This window comes from Gigantopelta aegis, chromosome 15, assembly GCF_016097555.1.
Source record: "Gigantopelta aegis isolate Gae_Host chromosome 15, Gae_host_genome, whole genome shotgun sequence".
Lineage (NCBI taxonomy): Eukaryota > Metazoa > Mollusca > Gastropoda > Neomphalida > Peltospiridae > Gigantopelta > Gigantopelta aegis.
Window position 1 is genome coordinate 34,543,180 of NC_054713.1, and position 23,536 is coordinate 34,566,715.

Consider the following 23,536-nt stretch of genomic DNA (forward strand, 5'->3'; position numbering starts at 1 on the left):
TTTTTGGGTTATACTAGTAAAACTCCAAAAGAGGAAGTGATCAGTCTGAAAATGGGTAATTTTGCTATCAATATGCCAAGGGGGAAACAACACATTCAGTGACATTGTTGGGTTATAATACTATGCAAAATAAAGCTTAAAATAATTTTAAAACATTTGTGGAGCAGTGGTAGTGATAACTCGCATGTTCTAGTGAAGACTGCTATATGTTTCCAGGTCTTTATTCTGTAGTAACCTGTACATTCCGATGCCAGTTAAATACTAAAACCTAGAACGCAATAATTATAATGTCAATGATTTTAACTACGAAATTATCTCCATCACTGTGATGCAACATGTGAACTTAATAAACTTCAAGTTTCTAAATACAGGCTCTAATCGCTGGCAAACACTAAATTCAAGTTCAGTATAAAATATAGCTGCCACTATTGAGCACGTACCCAAAACGGCCTCGCAGTACTATTGCCAACATAGTTTAACAGCTAGACATAAATCGAAAATAACTTGTCTGTCCTTCGCATTTTCGGTCTGATGAAAATGTAAAGCTGTATCTTTTGAGAACCAGCGTTAGTTTAGCACGACACTAGGTCAATTAGTTTACATATTTACAGAACTTAAACACATTTATAATTTAATTTGTAATTTTATAAACGAAAAATTAGTATGATAAATAAGTATAATGAATTGTTTTAATTATAATGGTACGTATGGTTGTCTAATATCGTCTCTTTAACAGAAGGGAGATAATTTCACAACTAAATTACCTGCTCAGCTGCCGAGTTGTTTTTGGAACAAATTCAAAGCATTTAATCTCCACGAGAAAATAAAAACACAATGGCTGAAGAAGATGAAAAAGGATACAGATGGGAAACAGAATACGAAAAAACATGGTACAGGAAAAAAAAGCTTAACATACTTAAGTTTACACAACACTGCTTTTTTTCTCTTTTTTTTTGGTGGACTGCAAATGAAATTGCTTTCCATAAAGCAAAAATGCACAGTACACACTTATGATATATCACAGTAATTAAGAATATATTTTTGAACTGACATACAACCGAGACTTTTGTTTTAAAGGGGCGGGACATAGCCCAGTAGTAAGGCAATCGCTTGATGTGCAGTATCATAAATATGTCTGAGATTGATGCCATGTTGGTGGGCTATTTCTCATTCCAGCCAGTGCACCACAACTAGTATACCAAAGGCTGTGATATGTGCTATCCTTTATGCATATAAAAGATTCCTAGCTACTAATGGAAAAATGTAGCAGGTTTCCGCTCTAAGACTATATATTAAAATTACCAAATGTTTGACATCCAATAGCCGGTGATTAATAAATCAATGTGCTCTAGTGGTGTTGTTAAACAAAACAAACTTTAACTTTGTTTTGAATTACACCATACATGTTTGTTATTTTGTGTGTCTTAGGGAAGCACTGACCGAGGACGCCAGTGGATCTCTTCAAGCCAGCATCGATGAAATTGTACAAAAAGGCAAAAAGAGGAGGTTGTTGGAGAAAATTGGAAACATCCGATTGGGGATGGTATGTATAAATTAAACTCTGCTCACTCCGTCGATAGTCAGGTTATCAAATTACTAAAATTTATAAATATATATTGTCTAAAAATATTACTATGTTTTATAAAATTATTGGCAAAAATAAAACATTTCCCAGAATAAAACTGGTTCAGATTTTGCGTTAATTATAGTATATCAGACAAAATCTGCCTCTAACCTAAAATAACTAGAGCCAAGTATAAAAAAAAGTATTGAGGCAATGCATTAATAATGAGGACACTTGACAATTATATAAAAAAGGTACTTTGAAACACTTTTAATATATTGTTTGTTATGTTGTCCACTAGTAAAACCTTGGAACAAAATTAGCTTTCAAAAAGGCTCTGGGTGATCAGAACATTTTGCCAAATCATCTTACAAATGCAAAATCTATAGCTATTTTTCCAACAAATTATTAATTATTACACAATTTGTTTTCACCAAGTTAAAATAAAATTCGCCAATTTGCGAGTGGCAGAGCTAGCCCCGATAAAGTGTATAAATTTAGTAAAACTTTAGTTTTAATTTTCAGATGCGTCACCTGTTCCTTGTGTTAGACATGTCATCATCAATGGGTGACCAGGATCTCAAACCGACAAGGCTCTTGACGACACTGAAGGTAAAAATAACAAATTGTATGTGGTTCTGCTTTTTTCTTGCTTTAAAAAAAAAAAAATTGTTTATATTATCCCAAGAAACATACTTGACTTAGGTATTGTTAATGTTGAGGAGCCCTAATTCATCAATTTACTTTTGTTTCATAATTTTTCCAGTGTCGAAAAATACACTAGTGTGATTTATATATATAAAAAAACCCTAAACATTTCCACTTTACAAGATAAACATACCTACCTACCTACACACACCAACAACATTTTATGTTGGTATTACTTACTGGTGACATATATCTATTTACATTAATTTAATAATAATATACAGGTATTTATAATCACTGAAGTTCAAATTTAAATGCTAAGCATTTTACCTGTATTAATACTGCATTGTGATGTAAGTAGTTAAGTGATGAAGCATTTACTGATGTTTGATGAATTGGGACACCTTTTATCAGGGTTTGACAAATCCACTAGCTCTCGGTCCCAGCTAGTAATTGTTTGGTCTGGACTAGTGGAAATTATCAACTGTATTAACATAATACATTGGACACTAGCCAAAGCTTCTGCGAGGGCTAGTGACTTTCTGAAACATTTGTTGAACAGTACTTTTACAGACCCATCATTCCCCCCCCCCCCCCCCCCCCACCACCACCACCACACCTCAGCATAACAACCAGTGCTTCATGACTGGTTACGATAATGGAGCGGAGCGGATAATTTTGCCATGCTCATATACCACAAAGGTTTCAAGCATGTCTGTCCCGGGTTCCGTCTCTGGATAGCCAGGGGCCTGACCTGGGACAGACTGCGATAATGAATATTATTTGATAAAACCGTAGGAGACTTGTAAATGTTTTTTGTGAGGGGTTAGCATCCTTTCTTGGTTCAGTTGTTAATAATGTTGTTGGGGTATTTTTTTTTGGTGGGGGGGGGGGGGGTTTGTTCTTTCAGCGCCTTGGTTCAGTGGTTAGTATATTGTTTTGGGGTTTTTTGGTTGTTCTTTCAGCTCCTGGAGTATTTTGTTGAAGAGTACTTTGATCAGAATCCCATCAGTCAACTTGGGATTATAGCGACGAGAAACAAGAGAGCAGAGAAACTCACCGAACTTGGCGGTATTTACAAACACTTGAGATGACCAACGGTCAAGTCATTATTATAGTTTTCTTCTCCAGCCAGTGTACCACGACTGGTACATCAAAAGCCGTGGTATGTGCTATTTGTCTATGGGATGGTACATATAAAAGATCCCTTGCTGGATGTAGGTTAGTGGTAAAGTACTTGATGCACGATCGGTCTGGGATCAATTCGCATCAGTGGATCCATTGGGCTATTTCTCGCTCCAGCCAGTGCACCATGACTGGTACATCAAAGGACGTGGTATGTGCTATCTTGTCTGTGGGATGGTGCATATAAAAGATCCCTTGCTGCTAATTGAAAAGAGTAGCGCATGAAGTGACAACGGCGGGTTTCCTCCCTCAATATCTGTGTGGTCCTTAACCATATGTCCGACGCCATATAACCGTAAATAAAATGTGTTGAGTGTGTCGTTAAATAAACCATTTCCTTCATTATAGCTTTCCTTCCAACACCTTTACTAGCCTAAAGTAACTTGAGGAATGGAGACGTAAGAAAGAAACTAGGCACTCTGATATAGGGTCTTCTTTAGCTAGAGAGAAAGGGCAGTTTTAATCATGCACTATTCTGTTCTTAGAGATCTGAAAATGGAATACATTTAGTTCACAGTTTGGATCATTTGTATAAAACACAAGGACAACATGTGGGATTGAATGTCAGTAATGTGGTCGACTTACTGAAACTAGGGTGGGACATAGCCCAGTGGTAAAGTGCTTGATGCACAGTCGGTCTGGGATCAATCCCTGTCAGTGGGCCCATTGGGCTATTTCTTGCTCCATCTAGTGCATCACGACTGGTATATCAAAGGCCGTGGTGTGTGCTATCCTGTCTATGGGATGGTGCATATAAAAGATCCCTTGCTGCTAATTGAAAAGAGTAGCCCATGAAGTGGTGACAGCGGGTTACCTCCCTCAATATCTGTGTGGTCCTTAACCATATGTCTGATGCCATATAACCATCAATAAAATGTATTAAGTGCGTTGTTAAATAAAACATTTCCTTCCTTCCTGAATCCATGAATATAATAATGGTTTTGGTTACAGTAATTCTTTGCTGTTCGGTGGCGTCGTGGCAGGCCATCGGTCTACAGGCTGGTAGGTACTGGGTTCGGATCCCAGTCGAGGCATGGGATTTTTAATCCAGATACCGACTCCAAACCCTGAGTGAGTGCTCCGCAAGGCTCAATGGGTAGGTGTAAACCACTTGCACCGACCAGTGATCCATAACTGGTTCAACAAAGGCCATGGTTTGTGCTATCCTGCCTGTGGGAAGCGCAAATAAAAGATCCCTTGCTGCTAATCGGAAGAGTAGCCCATGTAGTGGCGACAGCGGGTTTTGTCTGACACCATATAACCGTAAATAAAATGTGTTGAGTGCGTCGTTAAATAAAACATTTCTTTCTTTGCTGTCAGTGTTGGTGTGATCCCTTATTTCTTTCCATCAGTACAAAATGTTTCACTGGCTATCTTGTTAATGCAATCAACGAGCACAACTATAGCCGTAGTAAATTCATGTTTTTGTTATTAACACAATTATTATGGTTGTTGTTTCTTCTTGATGCCAGGAAATCCTCGACGTCATATTGTTACTCTGCAGAGTCAGTCGACTAAGACATGTGAGGGGGAGCCATCTTTACAAAACTCTCTCGAGCTAGCTATACAGACACTCAAGTAAGCTTATGCTCAATGTCAAAGGTTTTAAAGTGGCGATATCAAAGTTGTATAATGGCCAAAATTATTTATTGATTTTTATTATGAAATGTAAAACGATTATAACAGAAACAACATGCCTATAACCAATTACAACTAAATAAATTTATTGACCAAAATTATATTTATTAATTTTGTGTTTTAAATTGTAAAAATCATACCATGAATGACATGCCTATAATAGTGACAACCTAATCATTTTAATTACCAAAATTATTTTTTAATTTTTGTTTTAAATTGTAAAAACTATACCTCAAATGACATGCCTATAAACAATTACCTTCAAATAATTTCATTTACAAGCCGGAATTAATAATTTTATTGGAAATATTATCTCTCTTAATTTTAAATACATTTCATTTAAATATTTCAGACACGTGCCAAGTCACGCAAGTCGAGAGGTGCTTGTTATTTTTGGAGGACTCACGACCTGTGATCCAGGTGACATACATGACACCATGAAGGTAACTAGGCCAATAATTTGGGTTTTAATTGGTCTGACTGTACATAGTACAGTGCTTAGGTTGTTTTTCTATTGACCCAAAGTGTGCAATAAATATCTATGTCTACACTTTTTAAACCTCACCTCTCACTGAGTCAAACTTTCTTATTACATCATGCAATACAGTGCATAATAATTCATGCAAACCATTGTTCTGTTTGCATGTCAGTTACGTAACTTTAATTTCACATACACTGCCTTTAGGTTACATAATGAACTGTTATGTTAAAAACTTAAAAGATGCAAATTTAGGAAAAATCGGTTTGTTTAACTTAGAACTTAGTATTATTACTTGCCCCTATACCACTACAGTTTTAGGCATGTCCATCCGCGGTCGGGTCTCTGGATAGCCAGTTTGTTTAAAATACATTTTGAATGTTTTTATAATACATTCTGTGCTAGCAAATATAATTCACGTAACCGAACAATTGGTTATCTAGATAAAAATAATGTAAAAACTTACAGTTTTTAAAATATTTTACCCTGCATTGTTACCATATGGTATGATAAACTGTCTCACTCCACACTATCGGCTGTCAGTCAAACCATCCAAAGTGCAATTAACCATGCATACCACTCATAAGTTTATGCGGTTAAAGTTTGACAATTATTATAATTATATTATGTGAACAACCATAAAAAATATTTGAATGAAACCCAGAATGAGGTTTGTCAACTGTTAAACCATCAGTATCAAGACTGGAAGAGGTATTCTGGTACCGGAAGAGGTATTCTGGTACCGGAAGAGGTATTCTGGTACTGGCAGAGAAGCTATACAGCTTAGTGCAGGTGACAGTCAATATTTCAAAATCTTAGCTAGATAACATATAGTTCGATGACGTAGATTTTATTTACATAACCAAATCAACTCCCACTGAAATTAGTTATCCTCTGACCCAGTAGCCGAATCGAATGTATTTTTCGTGCTGGGGTGTCGTTCATTCATTCATTCATTCATTCAGTTATATTCTGAAGTTTGCAGCTTTCAGTCTCTGAACACGTAACGGAATGACAGTTACAAATAAAGATTTTCTGAACCAAAAAACTTTGTAGACGCTGCTGAGGGCAGAATGTAGCCTAGTGGTAAAGCGTTCCCTTGATGCGCAGTCAGTTTGGGATCGATCCCCGTCAGTGGGCCCATTGGGCTATTTCTCGCTCCAGCCAGTGCGCCACAACTGGTACATCAAAGGCCGTGCTATGTGCTATCCTGTCTATGGGATGGTGCATATAAAAGATCCCGTGCTGCTAATCGAAAAGAGTAGCCCATGAAGTGGCGAGTGGGTTTCCTCTCTCAATATCTCTGTGGTCCTTGACCATGTCCGACGCCATATAACGGTAAATAAAATGTGTTGAGTGCGTCGTTAAATAAAACATTTCCTTCCTTCGTTGTAGACGCTGCATGAAAACAATATCAGGTGTTCGGTAATTGGATTGGCTGCTGAGGTCCGAGTCTGCAAGAAGCTGTGTCAAGTCACGCATGGTTTGTTCTTCACACGTTTTAGTAGTGGATGATCAGCCTCAGTGGTGTTGTGGTTAAACCATCAAATAATATAAGTGTGGTAGGTACTGGGTTCACAGCCCGGTACCGGCTCCCACCCAGAGCGAGTTTTAACATCAATTTCTCTCTGACTAACAACTAACCACTATATCTCACCGTTCAGGACAGATAACCCAGATAGCTGAGGTGTGCCCAGGACAGCGTGCTTGAACCTTAATTGGATATTAGCACAAAATTAGTTGAAATGAATGAAAGTAGTAGTTGATGATGTAGTTAGCATTACAGGGTGTATACCACCAAATCAAATCCCATAGACGACAATAGTAACCTAAAAAAATTGGGGATCAAGCTGCTCATTTCTGAGATAATGGGTAGCATCTATGACTACCCTAGTTGTACACAAAATTCTAGTACTTTTTTTTTACAGGTACCCCATACATGTTTCAAGCACAAGGCTACTTGACACATTTGTACTAGATGAAATAAAATTGCATACATTTTTTGCATAGATGAAACTATTTGTTTTTACAACCAACACATTCACATTTATCACCAATCACAGGACTTGTGGTGTTCACTTCTCTATCAAAAGTTGGGTGCACTTCAATCAAACTTTGACCCAGCCGGAAGTTATTTGGTTTAGTGCTACCTATAAAGTTAAAGTTTGTAATACCATGATACCACTAGAGCACCTTAATTTAGTAATCATCGGATGTCAAACATTTGGTGATTGCGAGGAAACCTGCTATATTTTTCTATTAGCAGCAAGTTCATGGCTCACATTGGAAAGAATTTTGGTTTAGCCAATTTCACATATGTAGAGTATATCCTTGAAAATTATTCAAAAGTGGCTGATTTAAACAAATTTTATCACCCACAGTGTCAGGAAGTTAACTGTGTTACTGCATTCAATTTCACGTCACTGAGTGCTTGCTTAGGGTGCTTGCATCGCAGGATCAAATCACCTTGCTGGATCCATTCAGCTGATTGTTTTTTTTTTTTCAAACCAGTGCCCCATAACTGGAAAAAGGCCGTGGTATGTGTTTTCCTGTCTGTGGGAAAGTGCATATAAAAGATCCCTTGCTGCATTAGGAAAAATGTAGCGGGTTTCCTCTGATGACTACGAATTACCAAATGTTTGACATCCAATAGCCGATGATTAATTAATCAATGTGCTCCAGTGGTGTTGTTAAACAAAATAAAAAAAGAAATAATAATTAAAAAAGCACTGAAGAAAGCATTTTATTGTATGTCATGAAGGATTGCAAATATATGCACACGTCTTTTGTATACTACAGAACAAAACAAACAAATCATCTTTTGATAATTTTATTAATTAAAAATATAATAGCATAATTAACACATGCCAAAACAACATATAAAGCACTGTAACAATTATTATTTGTGTAATCATCTAAACTGTACAAACAATAACAGGTTATGCATCACAGTATAATAGTATATGAAATTTATTGCCACTTAGTTAATAGCACCATATGTTATCAAACAGTAAGATGTACATGTATTATATAAATCATTATTTTACATCTTGTGCTAAAAATGGTGGCAAATTTTAAAGTGAAACCCAGCTTATAATGTACCAGCATATCATCTAAAATAAGATTTAATAATTTAAATCACAGAACGAATAAACATTTGTCAACCACAGTTGATAAACATATGAAACAAAGCAATTAGTCATTGATATTTCATTAAAAATAAATACTATTTATATCGGGAATTGGTTTACATAAAACAAGTGTTGTTAACATGTTTTTATCCCAAGGGTTGAAACATGCTTACTGTGGGCACAGCCTCTGATTAAAATCAGGAATTAACTTGGCTATTCATTGTTACTTTGAATAAATTATAATAATTTGAGAAACTGAACATAACATTTCATCTTACTCATTGTACCTCCCATAGTTATTTTCTCAAAGTTCCAATCAGCACTTCTGACCACCAATTATGACCCACTTTTAGCATAATAAAGTTCAATTTTGTTAAAGAAATGACTTGTTATTCACACAGTTCATAAATCATCTGAATTTATCACTTATAAGTTTTTAGCCAGACTGCTTCTTAATGTATATCCATACATCAATCATCCAACTCTGTTCAGTTCACAGAAATCAAGACACATCACAAAGCTTATAATATACCAGCATATCGTCCAAACCTGTCACTCACAAATTTCTAACTGGACTGCTTCTTAATGTATATCCACACATCAGCCGAATCTGTGACTCATACATTTCTAACTGGACTGCTTCTTAACGTATATCCATACATCAACCAAATCTGTCACTCACAAATTTCTAACTGGACTGCTTCTTAATGTATATCCACACATCAACCAAATCTGTTCAGTTCACAGAAATCAAGACACATCACGAAGCTTATAATATACCAGCACATCGTCCAAACCTGTCGCTCACAAATTTCTAACTGGACTGCTTCTTAACGTATATCCATACATCAACCAAATCTGTGACTCATACATTTTTAACTGGAATGCTTCATCATCTGAATCAGTCAGTCACAAATTTCTACCTGTACTGTTTCTTAGCACATCCACACATAATCCAAATCTGTGACTCATATAACTTCTAGCAGGAATGCTTCTGGATATGTATCCACACATAAAATCCAAATCTGTGACTCATATAACTTCTAGCTGGAATGCTTCTGGATATGTATCCACACATAATCCAAATCTGTGACTTTTAGCTGGTATGCTTATGGATGTGTAACCACACATCATCCAAATCTGTTGAATTGACAGAAATCGAGACACATCGCCTTGGCGATAATGATGACCTCGTGGTTGTTGTTGCTGTCCTCGTCCGGCATGTCTTCGCCCGGTTGTCCGAGGTTGTACATGATGACATGCACGAGGTCCTGGATCTGCTGCCACTTTCGTTGGCGGTACGTCAGGTACATCTCCTTGACCGCCTTAATGATCCCCGTCCTCTGCATGATCTTCATACCCCCGACGATACGGCCGGAAGATGCCTGGGCCGTCACGCGTTCCGTCAGTTGGTGCAGAACGTAGTCTGGAATATCGATAAATGAATTATTAATGAGAATTAAAGGTGTCAGTCGGTGCAGAATGTAGTCTGGAATATCGATAAATGTATTATTAATGACAATTAAATGTGTCAGTCGGTGCAGAATGTAGTCTGGAATATCGATAAATGTATTATTAATGACAATTAAATGTGTCAGTCGGTGCAGAATGTAGTCTGGAATATCGATAAATGTATTATTAATGAGAATTAAATGTGTCAGTCGGTGCAGAATGTAGTCTGGAATATCGATAAATGTATTATTAATGAGAATTAAATGTGTCAGTCGGTGCAGAATGTAGTCTGGAATATCGATAAATGTATTATTAATGAGAATTAAAGGTGTCAGTCTGTGCAGCACAATAACAATTGTTTTGGTTTTTGTGTTCAGTTTAGAAAACAATTGTAGTAAATGCCATAATAAGAAACAAGATGTTCCCTTGAGGGAAAGACTATAGTGGGATATAAGATACAATAATTATATACCTATTTTCAAATAAAAGACACTGCTGTTAAAAGTTCAAGAATTAAGAAATGAAATCAGTTGAAATCTGTGTCCTTGTTCATTGATGAAAAATTCATTGTAATACCCTATATAATTTCAAAACCTTTAAAATTTAAATTATTTTTTGTACAGTTACAGTATTTATCACTATTTAGCAGCTGTGGTTTCTTTTAATGCTAAAATATTTCTGGGCTGTGTGACAATGTCTGTATTTTACACTGACAAGGTGAACGGTTTTGTTGGATTGCTTTGAAGATGGGACTACATGTATTTTCTTGTAGTGTTAAGTTGGGATTGTTATATATTAATTTGAAGCCATACGTATTATAAATTGAAGTAATTATACATATAATTGGTTGGTTGAAAAAGTATGTACTGGGAAATAATAATAAGCAATGCAGGGATTGGCTAACAGACAAACACCCACATCTATATTCTCCTCGGCCCAGTTCCACAAAGCAATCTTAGCACTAAGATCATCGTACGTGCATAAGATGACTATGATCTTAAGGTGATCTTAGCACTAAGATCGCTTTATGGATCAAGGCCCCGTTCCATGAAGCGATCTTAGCACTAAGATCACCTTAGTGGGTAAGGTAGAATCGTTTCAAATTCTCTGAATAAATAATAAAAAAAAAAAAAAATTCACTTACCCAATGACTGAATCTCACGTTGGACGTTGTCATGGACAACCAGAAGACTACGAAGTTGCTGTGCAGCAGAGATTGTATCCATACTGAATTCTTCAGTTGCTGATTTATACACAAATCTCTACAGAAAAGTCTTGTGATATTGCAGCAGTAATAATATTGATGTGTATAACCAGACTGTTTGTGATCAACTACAAAGGTCTTCGGGGGTTTTGCCATATTTATATCAATTGGGGACATTGTGAAAACATGTGCATCAAACAATTTTGGTAAAGCTTTGATGTATCTGAACCAGGGCAAACATCAAACAGAATCTACAGTCTTACAGTTATTTGATCTTTACTGTTTTTGTTTTCGTCCCAAAGATCAAAGCATTCTGTAGGTGTTTTTTCCTTTGATATTCCAGTGGTGCTAATTAATGCTGTTAGGTGATTAACAGTAAATTGTCTATAGGTAAGTACTATCTTTGATCAGAGAAAGACCCAGAAAGTTATTCTGAGGTGAACTGTTGATCAAGGTGTGGTAATTAAGTCTGATGGTGAGGAGATTTCACTAATGAGCCTACAGGTAATCCCGTTGCAGGGACTATTGTCCAGATGCACAGAAATTAGATAACTACATTATAATCCTTTCTTTCATCCAATCTTGTAGTTTTAATTAATTTTGTTGTACATTTATTAAATTATAGCATAATTTGTGTCCACAATAGGCTTTAATTTCAGATTCTGAAATAGTTAACTGAATATTTGTATACTTTTAGTATTAAGAAATAAAATCCGAACATATTATTATTAGTTTTTGTATTTGTATTTTTAAAAAGCATTATGATTTTCAGTTACTTTAAGTATAAAATTATATAATATATATATTTTGTTTTGTTTGTGTTTTCTTTTTAACCTTTAGACTACTGGATTAATTTTTGACAAAAACCATGTTGAGTGGGTACAAGTTTATAATTTTTATTCACATATATTCACTGAAATGTTTTATAAAAAATGCATAAAATAAAATGTACACTATGTCGACTGGCATGACATTGGGCGAGATATCTCGTCTGCAGTAGTCAGAAGGTTATTTTTTTTTTTTTTTTTACTTCGGCTATTTATTAAAATGAAAATCTGTTAGTGAGTGTAGATGGGGTTATTCCAGCTAAAATTTAATTTGGTTTAACCAACCAATCAACTAAAACTCTATTTACGTACCTATACCCACTGAAGGTTAAGGCACGTCCATCCCGATTACCACCTCCAACAAATGTCAGTTGTATCGATCGGGACAGACATTATTGTTTGAAAAAAATATATTTCTGTTCTGATGGAATTGGTCAGTAGGTATAGCCTATATAAAGACCTTTCCCTACATTACCAGTATACGACTTTCCCTCCTCCCGCCCCGGAGGTGGTCACTGGCGAAGTCAGAGGCTAGATCCGGGGCGGGCATGCCTGAACCCTTGTGGATAGGGGCACGTAAATATAGTTGCCCATTGCCCATTACAACTTTCCTGTTATGGACAGAACTCTCTGGCGAAGTCATGGGTTGTGCCCACGACAGGCGTGCTTGGACAGTTCTCTGATGGAAACATGCCAAAAATTACCCACACCCACATTATGCAACTGAAATAATAACTGGTCCACATGGACATGTTGAGAAACGTACAAGATATGCGCTTAGTGTTGAAAGAAGTAAAACTATTGTATTTTTAACCTGTAAAAATATAAATATTTGTATATACCGGTACAGAGGCGGATCTAGGGGGGCCAGGGGCCTGCCCCCCCCCAATTGTTTTTGCGATAGTTATAATTTTATTATATTTTTTTTTTTTTTTTTTTTACGATCCCCCTCCAAACCTCCCCCAAAGTTCCCTTGGCATTCCACCTCATGTCACTGGGGCCGCCCCCTAAATGGATTTTCTGGATCCGCCACTGCCGGTAAATTAGAACTAGAGAAGAATAAAGGCATTAGAGTAGAAGGTGAACTGTTTTATCAGTCAAAACATTTACTTTCGGCAATGAAATGTTGGATTGTTTTGAAGATGGGACTACATGTATTTTCTTGTAGTGTTAAGTTGGGATTGCCATATATTAATTTGAAGCCATAATTATACATATAATTGGTTGGTTGAAAAAGTATGTACTGGGAAATACTAATAAGCAGTGCAGGGATTGGCTAACCGGCAAAAACCTACATTTAGTCTTTAATATGATACTGTCATTTGTATTTAAATTTTTTTTATTGATTGCAGGTAAATACAATGTAATACTTGACGAGTCACACTTCAAAGATCTTCTGATTCAGCATGTTTCTCCACCACCTGCTACAGTGAGTGTATAATACATTGTTAAAAATATAATATTTTCTAAAGCTTCTAAAGACTGCCATTTTATAAACTATGTTACTGAAATTGGAGATATATATATATAGATATATAGATATATAGATATATATAGATTGAGAGAGAGAGAGATTGAGAGATTGAAATTGATAATAATGTAAAAGTCTTACACCTATTAATAAAATATTGTTTCTATCCACGACACCCCATCATCATTTCCATTTTTATGTCATGTTATTCATTATAATTACTATTATGTATGAAGATAATAAAGTTTAATTGAGATATTAACATTTAATTTTTATTATATTTTGGTTTAAACAATATTTATTGCTGTTCAAAAACAGTAGCGGTCTGGGGATTGGCCAACAGGCATTAGCCTATGTTAAGGTCTCTCCCAACATTTTACAGTATGATTGTCTTACAAGCAATAAAAATAAAACATAATAAATATGACTTGTTCCAAATTTACTAACAAAGAGGAGAAATAGAAGGAAGAAAAGGTGTTATATTTTGAGTGGTGATGGTCAAATGAATAACCTTGCTAAAATAGCTCTGGTTTCTCTTTTGCAGTATTTTGCTTTATTAATATTACTGTGCAGATTTCCAACAAAATCACATCATTTGTATATTTAGAAAAGTTAAATTTCTCTACCTTTTTTCTTTTTTTTTTAATTAAGGCCGATACAGAATCTTCATTAATAAGGATGGGTAAGTGTATTTTTTTTCCATCTTAACAACTAATTCTAATAGATTGGACTCATTGATTTGGTGGGGGGGGGGACGTAGCCCAGTGGTAAAGTGTTTGCTTGATGCACGGTCGGTCTAGGATCGATCCCCAACGGTGGACCCATTGGGATATTTCTCGTTCCAGCCTGTGCTCCACGACTGGTGTAGCAAAGGCCTTGGTATGTACTATCCTGTCTGTGGGATGGTGCATATAAAAGATCCCTTGCTGCTAATGAAAAAGAGTAGCCCATGAAGTGGCGACAGCGGGTTTTCTCTCTCAATATCTGTGTGGTCCTTAACCATATGTCTAACGCCATATAACCGTAAATAAAATGTGTTGAGTGCGTCGTTAAATAAAACCCCCATCTCCTTCTCATTGACTTGGTGCGTGAACGTGGTATCCAGTCAGTTGGGGAGTTGCTATCAATTGTAGGCTCCATACATGTCATGAACATCGGGCTCGGTGACATAGTGTTTACGCCATTGGACTAAAGGCTGGTAAGTTCTGGGTTTGAACCCCGTTGGTGGATGAATGTGGTATCCAGTCAGTTGGGGAGTGAATGTAACATGTCTGCTATCAACTGTAGGCTTCAAACATGTCATGAAAACCGGGCTCGGTGGTATAATGGTTAAGTCATTGGACTAAAAGCTGGTAGCTTCTGGGTTCGAATCCTGGTACCGGCTGCCACTCAGAGTGAGTTTAACGACTTAATGGGTAGGTGTATAAGATCTCTACTCCGACTTCTCTCTTACTAACCACTAACAACTAACCACTAACCACTAACCCACTGTCCTGGACAGATAGCTGAAGTGTGTGCCCAGGACAGTGTGCATGAAACTGAATTGGATATAAGCATGGAAATAGACCTGTATAAACAACAACATGTCATGAAAATCCTGGAAAGTCATGGACTATTGAGTTGGGTCATGGAAAAACGAAAAATGCTTAATAATTAATTTTAATTAATTTCGAAAAACACTAGAAGAGACAGTGCTTATATGCATTAAAAAAATCATGTTATTAGCTTGTCTTAATGACTGCAGAAAAGTCTTTGAAAATCCTTTTAAAAAATTCATGTAAATAACTTCGAAAAGTAATAAAATCGTGGAGTGTCATGGAATTTACTTGAAAACAAAGCTTGTAAACCCCGAGTTGTCAATAGTAATGTATTTGTATTGACTTTTTGTGTCTTCTTTGGTTATTAAAGATGCTGATGGCTTATTGCAGGGTTTCTAGAATTTTTACAAAATTTACTAAATCCACTAGCCATGGGATCAGTGATTTAAAAAATTTACTAGTCACAATAAAAAAATCACTAGCCCTACTTTACTTAATACATTTTTCGAATATGTTACCTAAAGAGGAAGATAGAGATTAAAAACATTCGTGGGTTGGGGTGGGGTCCGGATATTCATATTTACCAAATAGACTTAAATGCAGCATTTAACAACTTTCTTTTTTCACTAGCTGTCGGGCATGGCAGTATTAGTTATTTACGAGCCTAACATTGAATATCACTAGCCAGGGGAGTGGGACTACCATCATCTTGAAGCCCTGCTTATTAATAGCTTTTTTCTGGTTTCAGGTTTTCCACATCACACACTAAGTACAGAGAGAGAGAAAGAGGAGAAACCATCGATGTGTATGTGGTAAGGACTCTATTTCTGGGTGTGGGGGTCCATGTGCATGTGGTAAGGACTCTATTGCTGGGTGTGGGGGTCCATGTGTATGTGGTAAGGACTCTATTTCTGGGTGTGGGGGTCCATGTGCATGTGGTAAGGGCTCTATTCCTGTGTTTGGGGGTCCATGTGCATGTGGTAAGGACTCAATTCCTGTGTTTGGGGGTCCATATGCATGTGGTAAGGACTCTATTCCTGTGTTTGGGGGTCCATATGCATGTGGTAAGGACTCAATTCCTGTGTTTGGGGGTCCATATGCATGTGGTAAGGACTCAATTCCTGTGTTTGGGGGTCCATATGCATGTGGTAAGGACTCAATTCCTGTGTTTGGGGGACCATATGCATGTGGTAAGGACTCTATTCCTGTGTTTGGGGGACCATATGCATGTGGTAAGGACTATTCCTGTGTTTGGGGGTCCATGTGCATGTGGTAAGGACTCAATTCCTGTGTTTGGGGGTCCATATGCATGTGGTAAGGACTCAATTCCTGTGTTTGGGGGTCCATGTGCATGTGGTAAGGACTCTATTCCTGTGTTTGGGGGTCCATGTGCATGTGGTAAGGACTCTATTCCTGTGTTTGGGGGTCCATATGCATGTGGTAAGGACTATTCCTGTGTTTGGGGGTCCATGTGCATGTGGTAAGGACTCAATTCCTGTGTTTGGGGGTCCATATGCATGTGGTAAGGGCTCTATTCCTGTGTTTGGGGGTCCATATGCATGTGGTAAGGACTCTATTCCTGTGTTTGGGGGACCATATGCATGTGGTAAGGATTATTCCTGTGTTTGGGGGTCCATATGCATGTGGTAAGGACTCTATTCCTGTGTTTGGGGGACCATATGCATGTGGTAAGGACTCTATTCCTGTGTTTGGGGGTCCATGTGCATGTGGTAAGGACTCTATTCCTGTGTTTGGGGGTCCATATGCATGTGGTAAGGACTCAATTCCTGTGTTTGGGGGTCCATATGCATGTGGTAAGGACTCTATTCCTGTGTTTGGGGGTCCATATGCATGTGGTAAGGACTCTATTCCTGTGTTTGGGGGTCCATATGCATGTGGTAAGGACTCTATTCCTGTGTTTGGGGGTCCATATGCATGTGGTAAGGACTCAATTCCTGTGTTTGGGGGTCCATATGCATGTGGTAAGGACTCTATTCCTGTGTTTGGGGGTCCATATGCATGTGGTAAGGACTCTATTCCTGTGTTTGGGGGTCCATATGCATGTGGTAAGGACTCTATTCCTGTGTTTGGGGGTCCATATGCATGTGGTAAGGACTCAATTCCTGTGTTTGGGGGTCCATATGCATGTGGTAAGGACTCTATTCCTGTGTTTGGGGGTCCATATGCATGTGGTAAGGACTCTATTCCTGTGTTTGGGGGTCCATATGCATGTGGTAAGGACTCTATTCCTGTGTTTGGGGGTCCATGTGCATGTGGTAAGGACTCTATTCCTGTGTTTGGGGGTCCATGTGCATGTGGTAAGGACTCAATTCCTGTGTTTGGGGGTCCATATGCATGTGGTAAGGGCTCTATTCCTGTGTTTGGGGGTCCATATGCATGTGGTAAGGACTCTATTCCTGTGTTTGGGGGTCCATATGCATGTGGTAAGGACTCTATTCCTGTGTTTGGGGGTCCATATGCATGTGGTAAGGACTCAATTCCTGTGTTTGGGAATGGGACGTAGCCCACTGGTAAAACACTACTCTGATGTGTGGTCGGTGAACCCATCAAGATTGACTTTCATGGCGATTTGGGGCTGGACATAGACCTCTGGTAAAGTGCACTCCTGATGTACGGCCAGTCTTAGATTGATCCCCGTCGGTGGGTCCATTATCTCATGTACAGTTACAGATCAAGATTGACTTTCATGGCGATTTGGGGCTGGACATAGACCTCTGGTAAAGTGCACTCCTGATGTACGGCCAGTCTTAGATTGATCCCCGTCGGTGGGTCCATTATCTCATGTACAGTTACAGATCAAGATTGACTTTCATAGCGATTTGGGGCTGGACATAGACCTGTGGTAAAGCGCACTCCTGATGTATGGCCAGTCTTAGATTGATCCCCGTCGGTGGGTCCATTATCTCATGTACAGTTACAGATCAAGATTGACTTTCATGGCGATTTGGGGCTGGACATAGACCTCTGGTAAAGTGCACTCCTGATGTACGGCCAGTCTTAGATTGATCCCCGTCGGTGGGTCCATTATGTCATGTACAGTTACAGATCAAGATTGACTTTCATGGCGATTTGGGGCTGGACATAGACCTCTGGTAAAGCGCACTCCTGATGTACGGCCAGTCTTAGATTGATCCCCGTCGGTGGGTCCATTATCTCATGTACAGTTACAGATCAAGATTGACTTTCATGGCGATTTGGGGCTGGACATAGACCTCTGGTAAAGTGCACTCCTGATGTACGGCCAGTCTTAGATTGATCCCCGTCGGTGGGTCCATTATCTCATGTACAGTTACAGATCAAGATTGACTTTCATGGCGATTTGGGGCTGGACATAGACCTGTGGTAAAGTGCACTCCTGATGTACGGCCAGTCTTAGATTGATCCCCGTCGGTGGGTCCATTGGGCTATTTCTCGTTCATGCCAGTGTATCATGACCGGTATATCAAAGGCTGTGGTATGTGCTATCCTGTCTGGGAAAAATAATGGAAAAAAATATCCCTGGTGTCCTCTCTAAGACTATATTTCAGAATTACCCAATGTTTGACATCCAATAGCCGATGATTAGCAAATCAATGTGCTCTAGTGGTGTCATTAAACAAAACAACCATTAACTTTTCAAGGTGATTTAACCACTTTTTATAGTCATGGCTGTTGAACTTAGGAAATATGAACATTTGTTGAGGCTGGTTGGGAACATGTATTGCTTTAGCAGTACTTGCTGAATGCTTGTTGAAGCCCCACTTACACTGTCAAGGATCAGGATGTCGGGTTGGCCACGGAAATGATCCGGCATCATTCATGACAATCCGTTGTGGTCCATAGAGGTCCGTAGCTGTCCATATTAAATCCCTGATCAATCGTAGTAGTACTTGTATGTCCGTGAAAATTCATCACGGATCGAACAACCGTAGTACATCCTTAATGATCCGTTGAAGAATGTAATGATCCATTCTAATCCGTAGTAAACCGTACTTAAACCGTACTTAATCGTAGTAATCCCCGGCCTCAAGCCCCGGTTACACTGTCAAGGGTCAGGACGCCGGGTTAGCCACGGATACGATCCGGCATCATTCGTGACAATCCATTATGGTCTGTACTAAACTGTACCGATCCTTAGCGACCCGTAGTGCTCCCCGTTGTCAACTAACCCCTATCCTTAATAATCCTTGGTTTATCCATCTAAAACCGTAGTTAAACCATTGTGCATCCATAGGGGACCGCGGATAGACCACTATCTGGGGAAATCTGTGAGGTTTTCATCTGTTGTGGATCTGGCCAGACGATCCTTGACAGTGTGACCATGGCTTTACATTGAAATTCCACAAAATTCTACCTTTTATTTCAGCCACTTAGACAAGACTGGTTCCCAGGGCTTCAGTACCAGTGGCTATTTCTGCCCACAGTGTAAGAGCAAATACTGTGAACTACCAGTGGAGTGCCGAGCGTGTGGTAAGATTGAACACTAGATATTAGCAGTTGTTGGTGCAGGGGTTGATTGATAGTGGCGTCCTTAGATAAAACATAACTTTAAACTTTGATGATGACATAATTTTTACATTGATTAAGAAATGAACAAACTTCTGTTGCTATGTCTGAACCAATGGGATGACTTTATATTGTAATGAATGTAACAGAAATTGAATTATTCGGAAGTGCAGCTATGAGGGACATCAAATATAAGCGGGGCGAGACGTAGCCCAGTGGTAAAGCGCTCGCTTGATGCGTGGTCGGTTTAGGATCGATCCCCGTCATTGGGCCCATTGGGCTATTTCTCGTTCCAGCCAGTGCACCACGACTGGTATATCGAAAGCCGTGGTATGTGCTATCCTGTCTATGGGATGATGCATATAAAAAATCCCTTGCTGCTAATCGAAAATAGTAGCCCATGAAGTGGCGACAGCGGGTTTCCTCCCTCAATATCTGTGTGGTCCTTAACCATATGTCCATATAACTGTAAATGAAATGTGTTGAGTGTGTCATTAAATAAACCATTTTCTTCCTTCAATTATAAGCAGAATGTTTTGTTTGTTTATTTCAGGTCTGACGTTGGTGTCTGCGCCACACTTGGCGAGATCGTATCACCACCTGTTTCCACTAAATTCATTCATTGAGGTCCCAGTGTCCAAGCTTGGGTCTCAGAAACCAGGGTATGTGTACACATATGTATATTATAGTCCTTCATATCTGAGGTGTGCAATCGCACTTGTGCCCAAAGCGCACCTTAATGTTGACTCTGAAGCATTTGTTATTGTTCATCTAAATATTGGCATGTAGCCCAATGGTAAAGCATTCGCTTGATGCACGGTCGTTCTGGGATCAATTCCTGTCGGTGGGCCCGTTGGGCTATTTCTTGCTCCAGCCAGTGCACCACGACTGATATATCAAAGGCCGTGGTGCATATAAAAGATCTCTTGCTGCTAATTGGAAAGAGTAACGACGGCGACAGTGGGTTTCTTCTCTCAATATCTGTGTGGAAAATTAGTAGAGCACTGGTTGGAACAAGAAATAGCCCAGTAGGGCCACTGACGGGGATCAATTCTAAACTGACCGTGCATGAAGCAAGCGCTTTACCACTGGGCTATGACACGCCCCTGTTCTTGGATATAACTAAATGTGTCTAACACTAAGATATTTATATTGTCTTAAAAGCCTAAATAAGATTTTAAATATTTCTCTTTCCAGGTGCTATGCTTGTCAAGTTGTCATAAAAGAGTCCAATGTAAGTCTGTAATACAGTTTTCTTTATTTACAGTTGTTCGATACAACATTCTCCAGACCAAGTGTAACAATTACCATGTCAATATGTTAGACACTTAGAGACAGATTTATGAATTTATTTCAGATTTTAAACACAGACAGAATATAATGTTTATAGTGTTTTCCCTAGAAATTTGGCAAGGCATGGTAGACTAGACTAGGGCATGTTTTTTTATTAAAGAAAAAACCCAATTAATTGAAATGAAAATAAATGTAATTAATGTGCTTGCTTTAATAAATGAATTGCAAAATATATATATAAAATCTATATAACATTTTATTAATTAATCATATATATTTTTTAGTGGCAATTTTAAAATTAATTACTGAAAAAGGTTTGTTTAATCTCAAGGCAGCATGGCACTGATTAATGCAAGATGGTGCTGGACTATTGAGGCATGGTGCTGCACCATGCTAAAACAAGCTAGGGAAAACACTAGTTTATCATAAATTATTAAATATACGTGGCTGTTTAGGAAAGTTAAACATGGCTGAGGAGAAATACTTTTCATAAATTCTTAAAGTTAATGTTTAAGCAGTATGCTAGAACATCGTAACAGTTTTCTCTTTCTTCCTGTTTTTTTTTCCCCCCCCCCCCCCACTATTCTCTTCTTTTCTTTTTCCTTTTCTCTTACTAAATCTTTTTCTTTCTCTCGTCTGTTTTTTTTAACACTTGCCCCAGTCTCTTCTTTCTCTCACATTTCTTTCACTTTCTCTTGTATATACACACTTTTCCAAACTAACATACAGAGCTAGGTCTTTCCTTTTTATTCTATATTAGTGGCCTTATTGCTGCCAACGTTATCTTAAAAATTATTTCACATTCTTTACCTCGACCAAACACCCATGGTAAGATTATTTTTCATCTTTCCACAGGTCTATAGATGTGAAAAATGTTCCCAGATCTACTGTCTGGACTGCGACTTGTTTGTCCACGAGACTCTACACTCGTGTCCTGGTTGTGCCAGCTTCCGAAGAACCCAGCTACAGACTCTGCTACCTGTTCTGTAGCAACCAACATCAGTGTGATGGAATTGTGTGAATGAAGAACTCTGTTACAAACACATCTACCTGTTCTGTAGCAGCCAACACCAGTGTGATGGAATTGTGTGAATAAAGGTTACCAAGAACTCTTGTTACAAACACATCTACCTGTTCTGTAGCAGTCAACATCAGTGTGATGGAATTGTGTGAATGAAGATTACCAAGAACTCTGTTACAAACACATCTACATGTTCTGTAGCAGCCAACACCAGTGTGGTGGAATTGTGTGAATAAAAGTTACCAAGAACTCTGTTAGAAATACATCTACCTGTTTTGTAGCAGTCAACATCAGTGTAATGGAATTGCATGAATGAAGAAAGAAATGTTTTATTTAACGACGCACTCAACACATTTTATTTACGGTTATTTGGCATGAGACATATGGTTACGGACCACATAGATATTGAGAGAGGAAACCTGCTGTCGCCACTTCATGGGCTACTCTTCGATTAGCAGCAAGGGATCTTTTATATGCACCATCCCACAGACAGGGTAGTACATACCACTGCCTTTGATATACCAGTTGTGGTGCACTGGCTGGAACGAGAAATAGCCCAATGGGCCCACCGACGGGGATTGATCCCACACCGACCGCGCATGGAGCGAGCGCTGTACCACTGGGCTACGTCCTGCCCCTGTGTGAATGAAGGTTCCGAAGAACCCATAACTTACAAACTCGGCTACCTGATGTGTAGCAGTCACTGATCATTGGTATCAGCCTCGGTGGCGGCGTGGTTAGGCCATTGGTCTACAGGCTGGTAGGTACTGGGTTCGGATCCCAGTCGAGGCATGGGATTTTTAATCCAGATACCGGACTCCAAACCCTGAGTGAGTGCTCCGCAAGGCTCAATGGGTAGGTGTAAACCACTTGCACCGACATTGATCCATAACTGGTTCAACAAAGGCCATGGTTTGTGCTATCCTGCCTGTGGGAAGCGCAAACAAAAGATCCCTTGCTGCCTATAATAAAAGAGTAGCTTATGTGGCGACAATGGGTTTCCTCTAAAAAAAACCTGTCAGAATGACCATATGTTTGACGTCCAATAGCCGATGATAAGATAAAAAATCTATGTGCGTCGTTAAATAAAACGAACTTTTTTCTTTTTTTGTTTGAATCAAGGTTCCAAAGAAACCAGCTGGACTTTGCTACACATTACATACTGTAGCAGTCATCGGTTATCATTGGTGTAACTCAATTGTGTGCATCAAGATTCAAAGGAACCCAGCTACAAACTCATTTGTCATCAGTATAAAAAGAAAATTGTACGATTCAGAGTCCATATTTTGGAAGCTATCTTAGCGCTACAAAATCGTAAATTCTTCATACACTATAATGTCACTATGGCATGTTCTATAGTGACATCATAACTTACAATGATTTTACGATTTCGTAGCACTAAGATAGCTTCCAAAATAAGGGCACAGGGGCCTATTTCACAAAACATTGTAAGTTTACATCTGCGACTAGTGGTTATATCAGTCAGATTTACACGTGTTTGGCATCTATTTCAAGCAGAAAATGACACCACTTTGGAAAACAGAGCATTTTAAGCAAAAAATAAAATGAAATATGTGAAC

The 23,536-nt window shown here is 38.5% G+C and overlaps 2 protein-coding genes across 5 annotated transcripts in view; one reads left to right on the plus strand and one right to left on the minus strand.

The window, feature by feature from the left end:
• The window catches only part of LOC121390117 (dynamin-like 120 kDa protein, mitochondrial), a 51,413-nt gene extending 50,888 nt beyond the window's left edge, over window positions 1–525 (minus strand). For all 4 annotated transcript variants that reach the window (XM_041521851.1, XM_041521849.1, XM_041521850.1 and 1 more), the window contains exon 1: window positions 441–525. In XM_041521851.1, the coding sequence (XP_041377785.1) occupies window positions 441–472 (32 nt within the window). In that variant the 5' untranslated portion in view covers window positions 473–525. The remainder of the gene's footprint in view (window positions 1–440) is intronic.
• Window positions 526–734: 209 nt separating this feature from the next.
• On the plus strand, window positions 735–22,208 carry LOC121390560 (general transcription factor IIH subunit 2-like). Its single transcript, XM_041522404.1, has 14 exons — window positions 735–890; window positions 1,429–1,543; window positions 2,090–2,176; window positions 3,178–3,283; window positions 4,870–4,975; window positions 5,388–5,478; window positions 6,909–6,996; window positions 13,480–13,556; window positions 14,250–14,280; window positions 15,885–15,948; window positions 19,503–19,606; window positions 20,196–20,304; window positions 20,840–20,876; window positions 21,791–22,208. The coding sequence occupies exons 1-14, from the start codon at window positions 835–837 to the stop codon at window positions 21,923–21,925; spliced, it is 1,206 nt and encodes a 401-aa protein (XP_041378338.1). The 5' UTR covers window positions 735–834; the 3' UTR covers window positions 21,926–22,208.
• The last annotated feature ends 1,328 nt before the right edge of the window (window positions 22,209–23,536 follow it).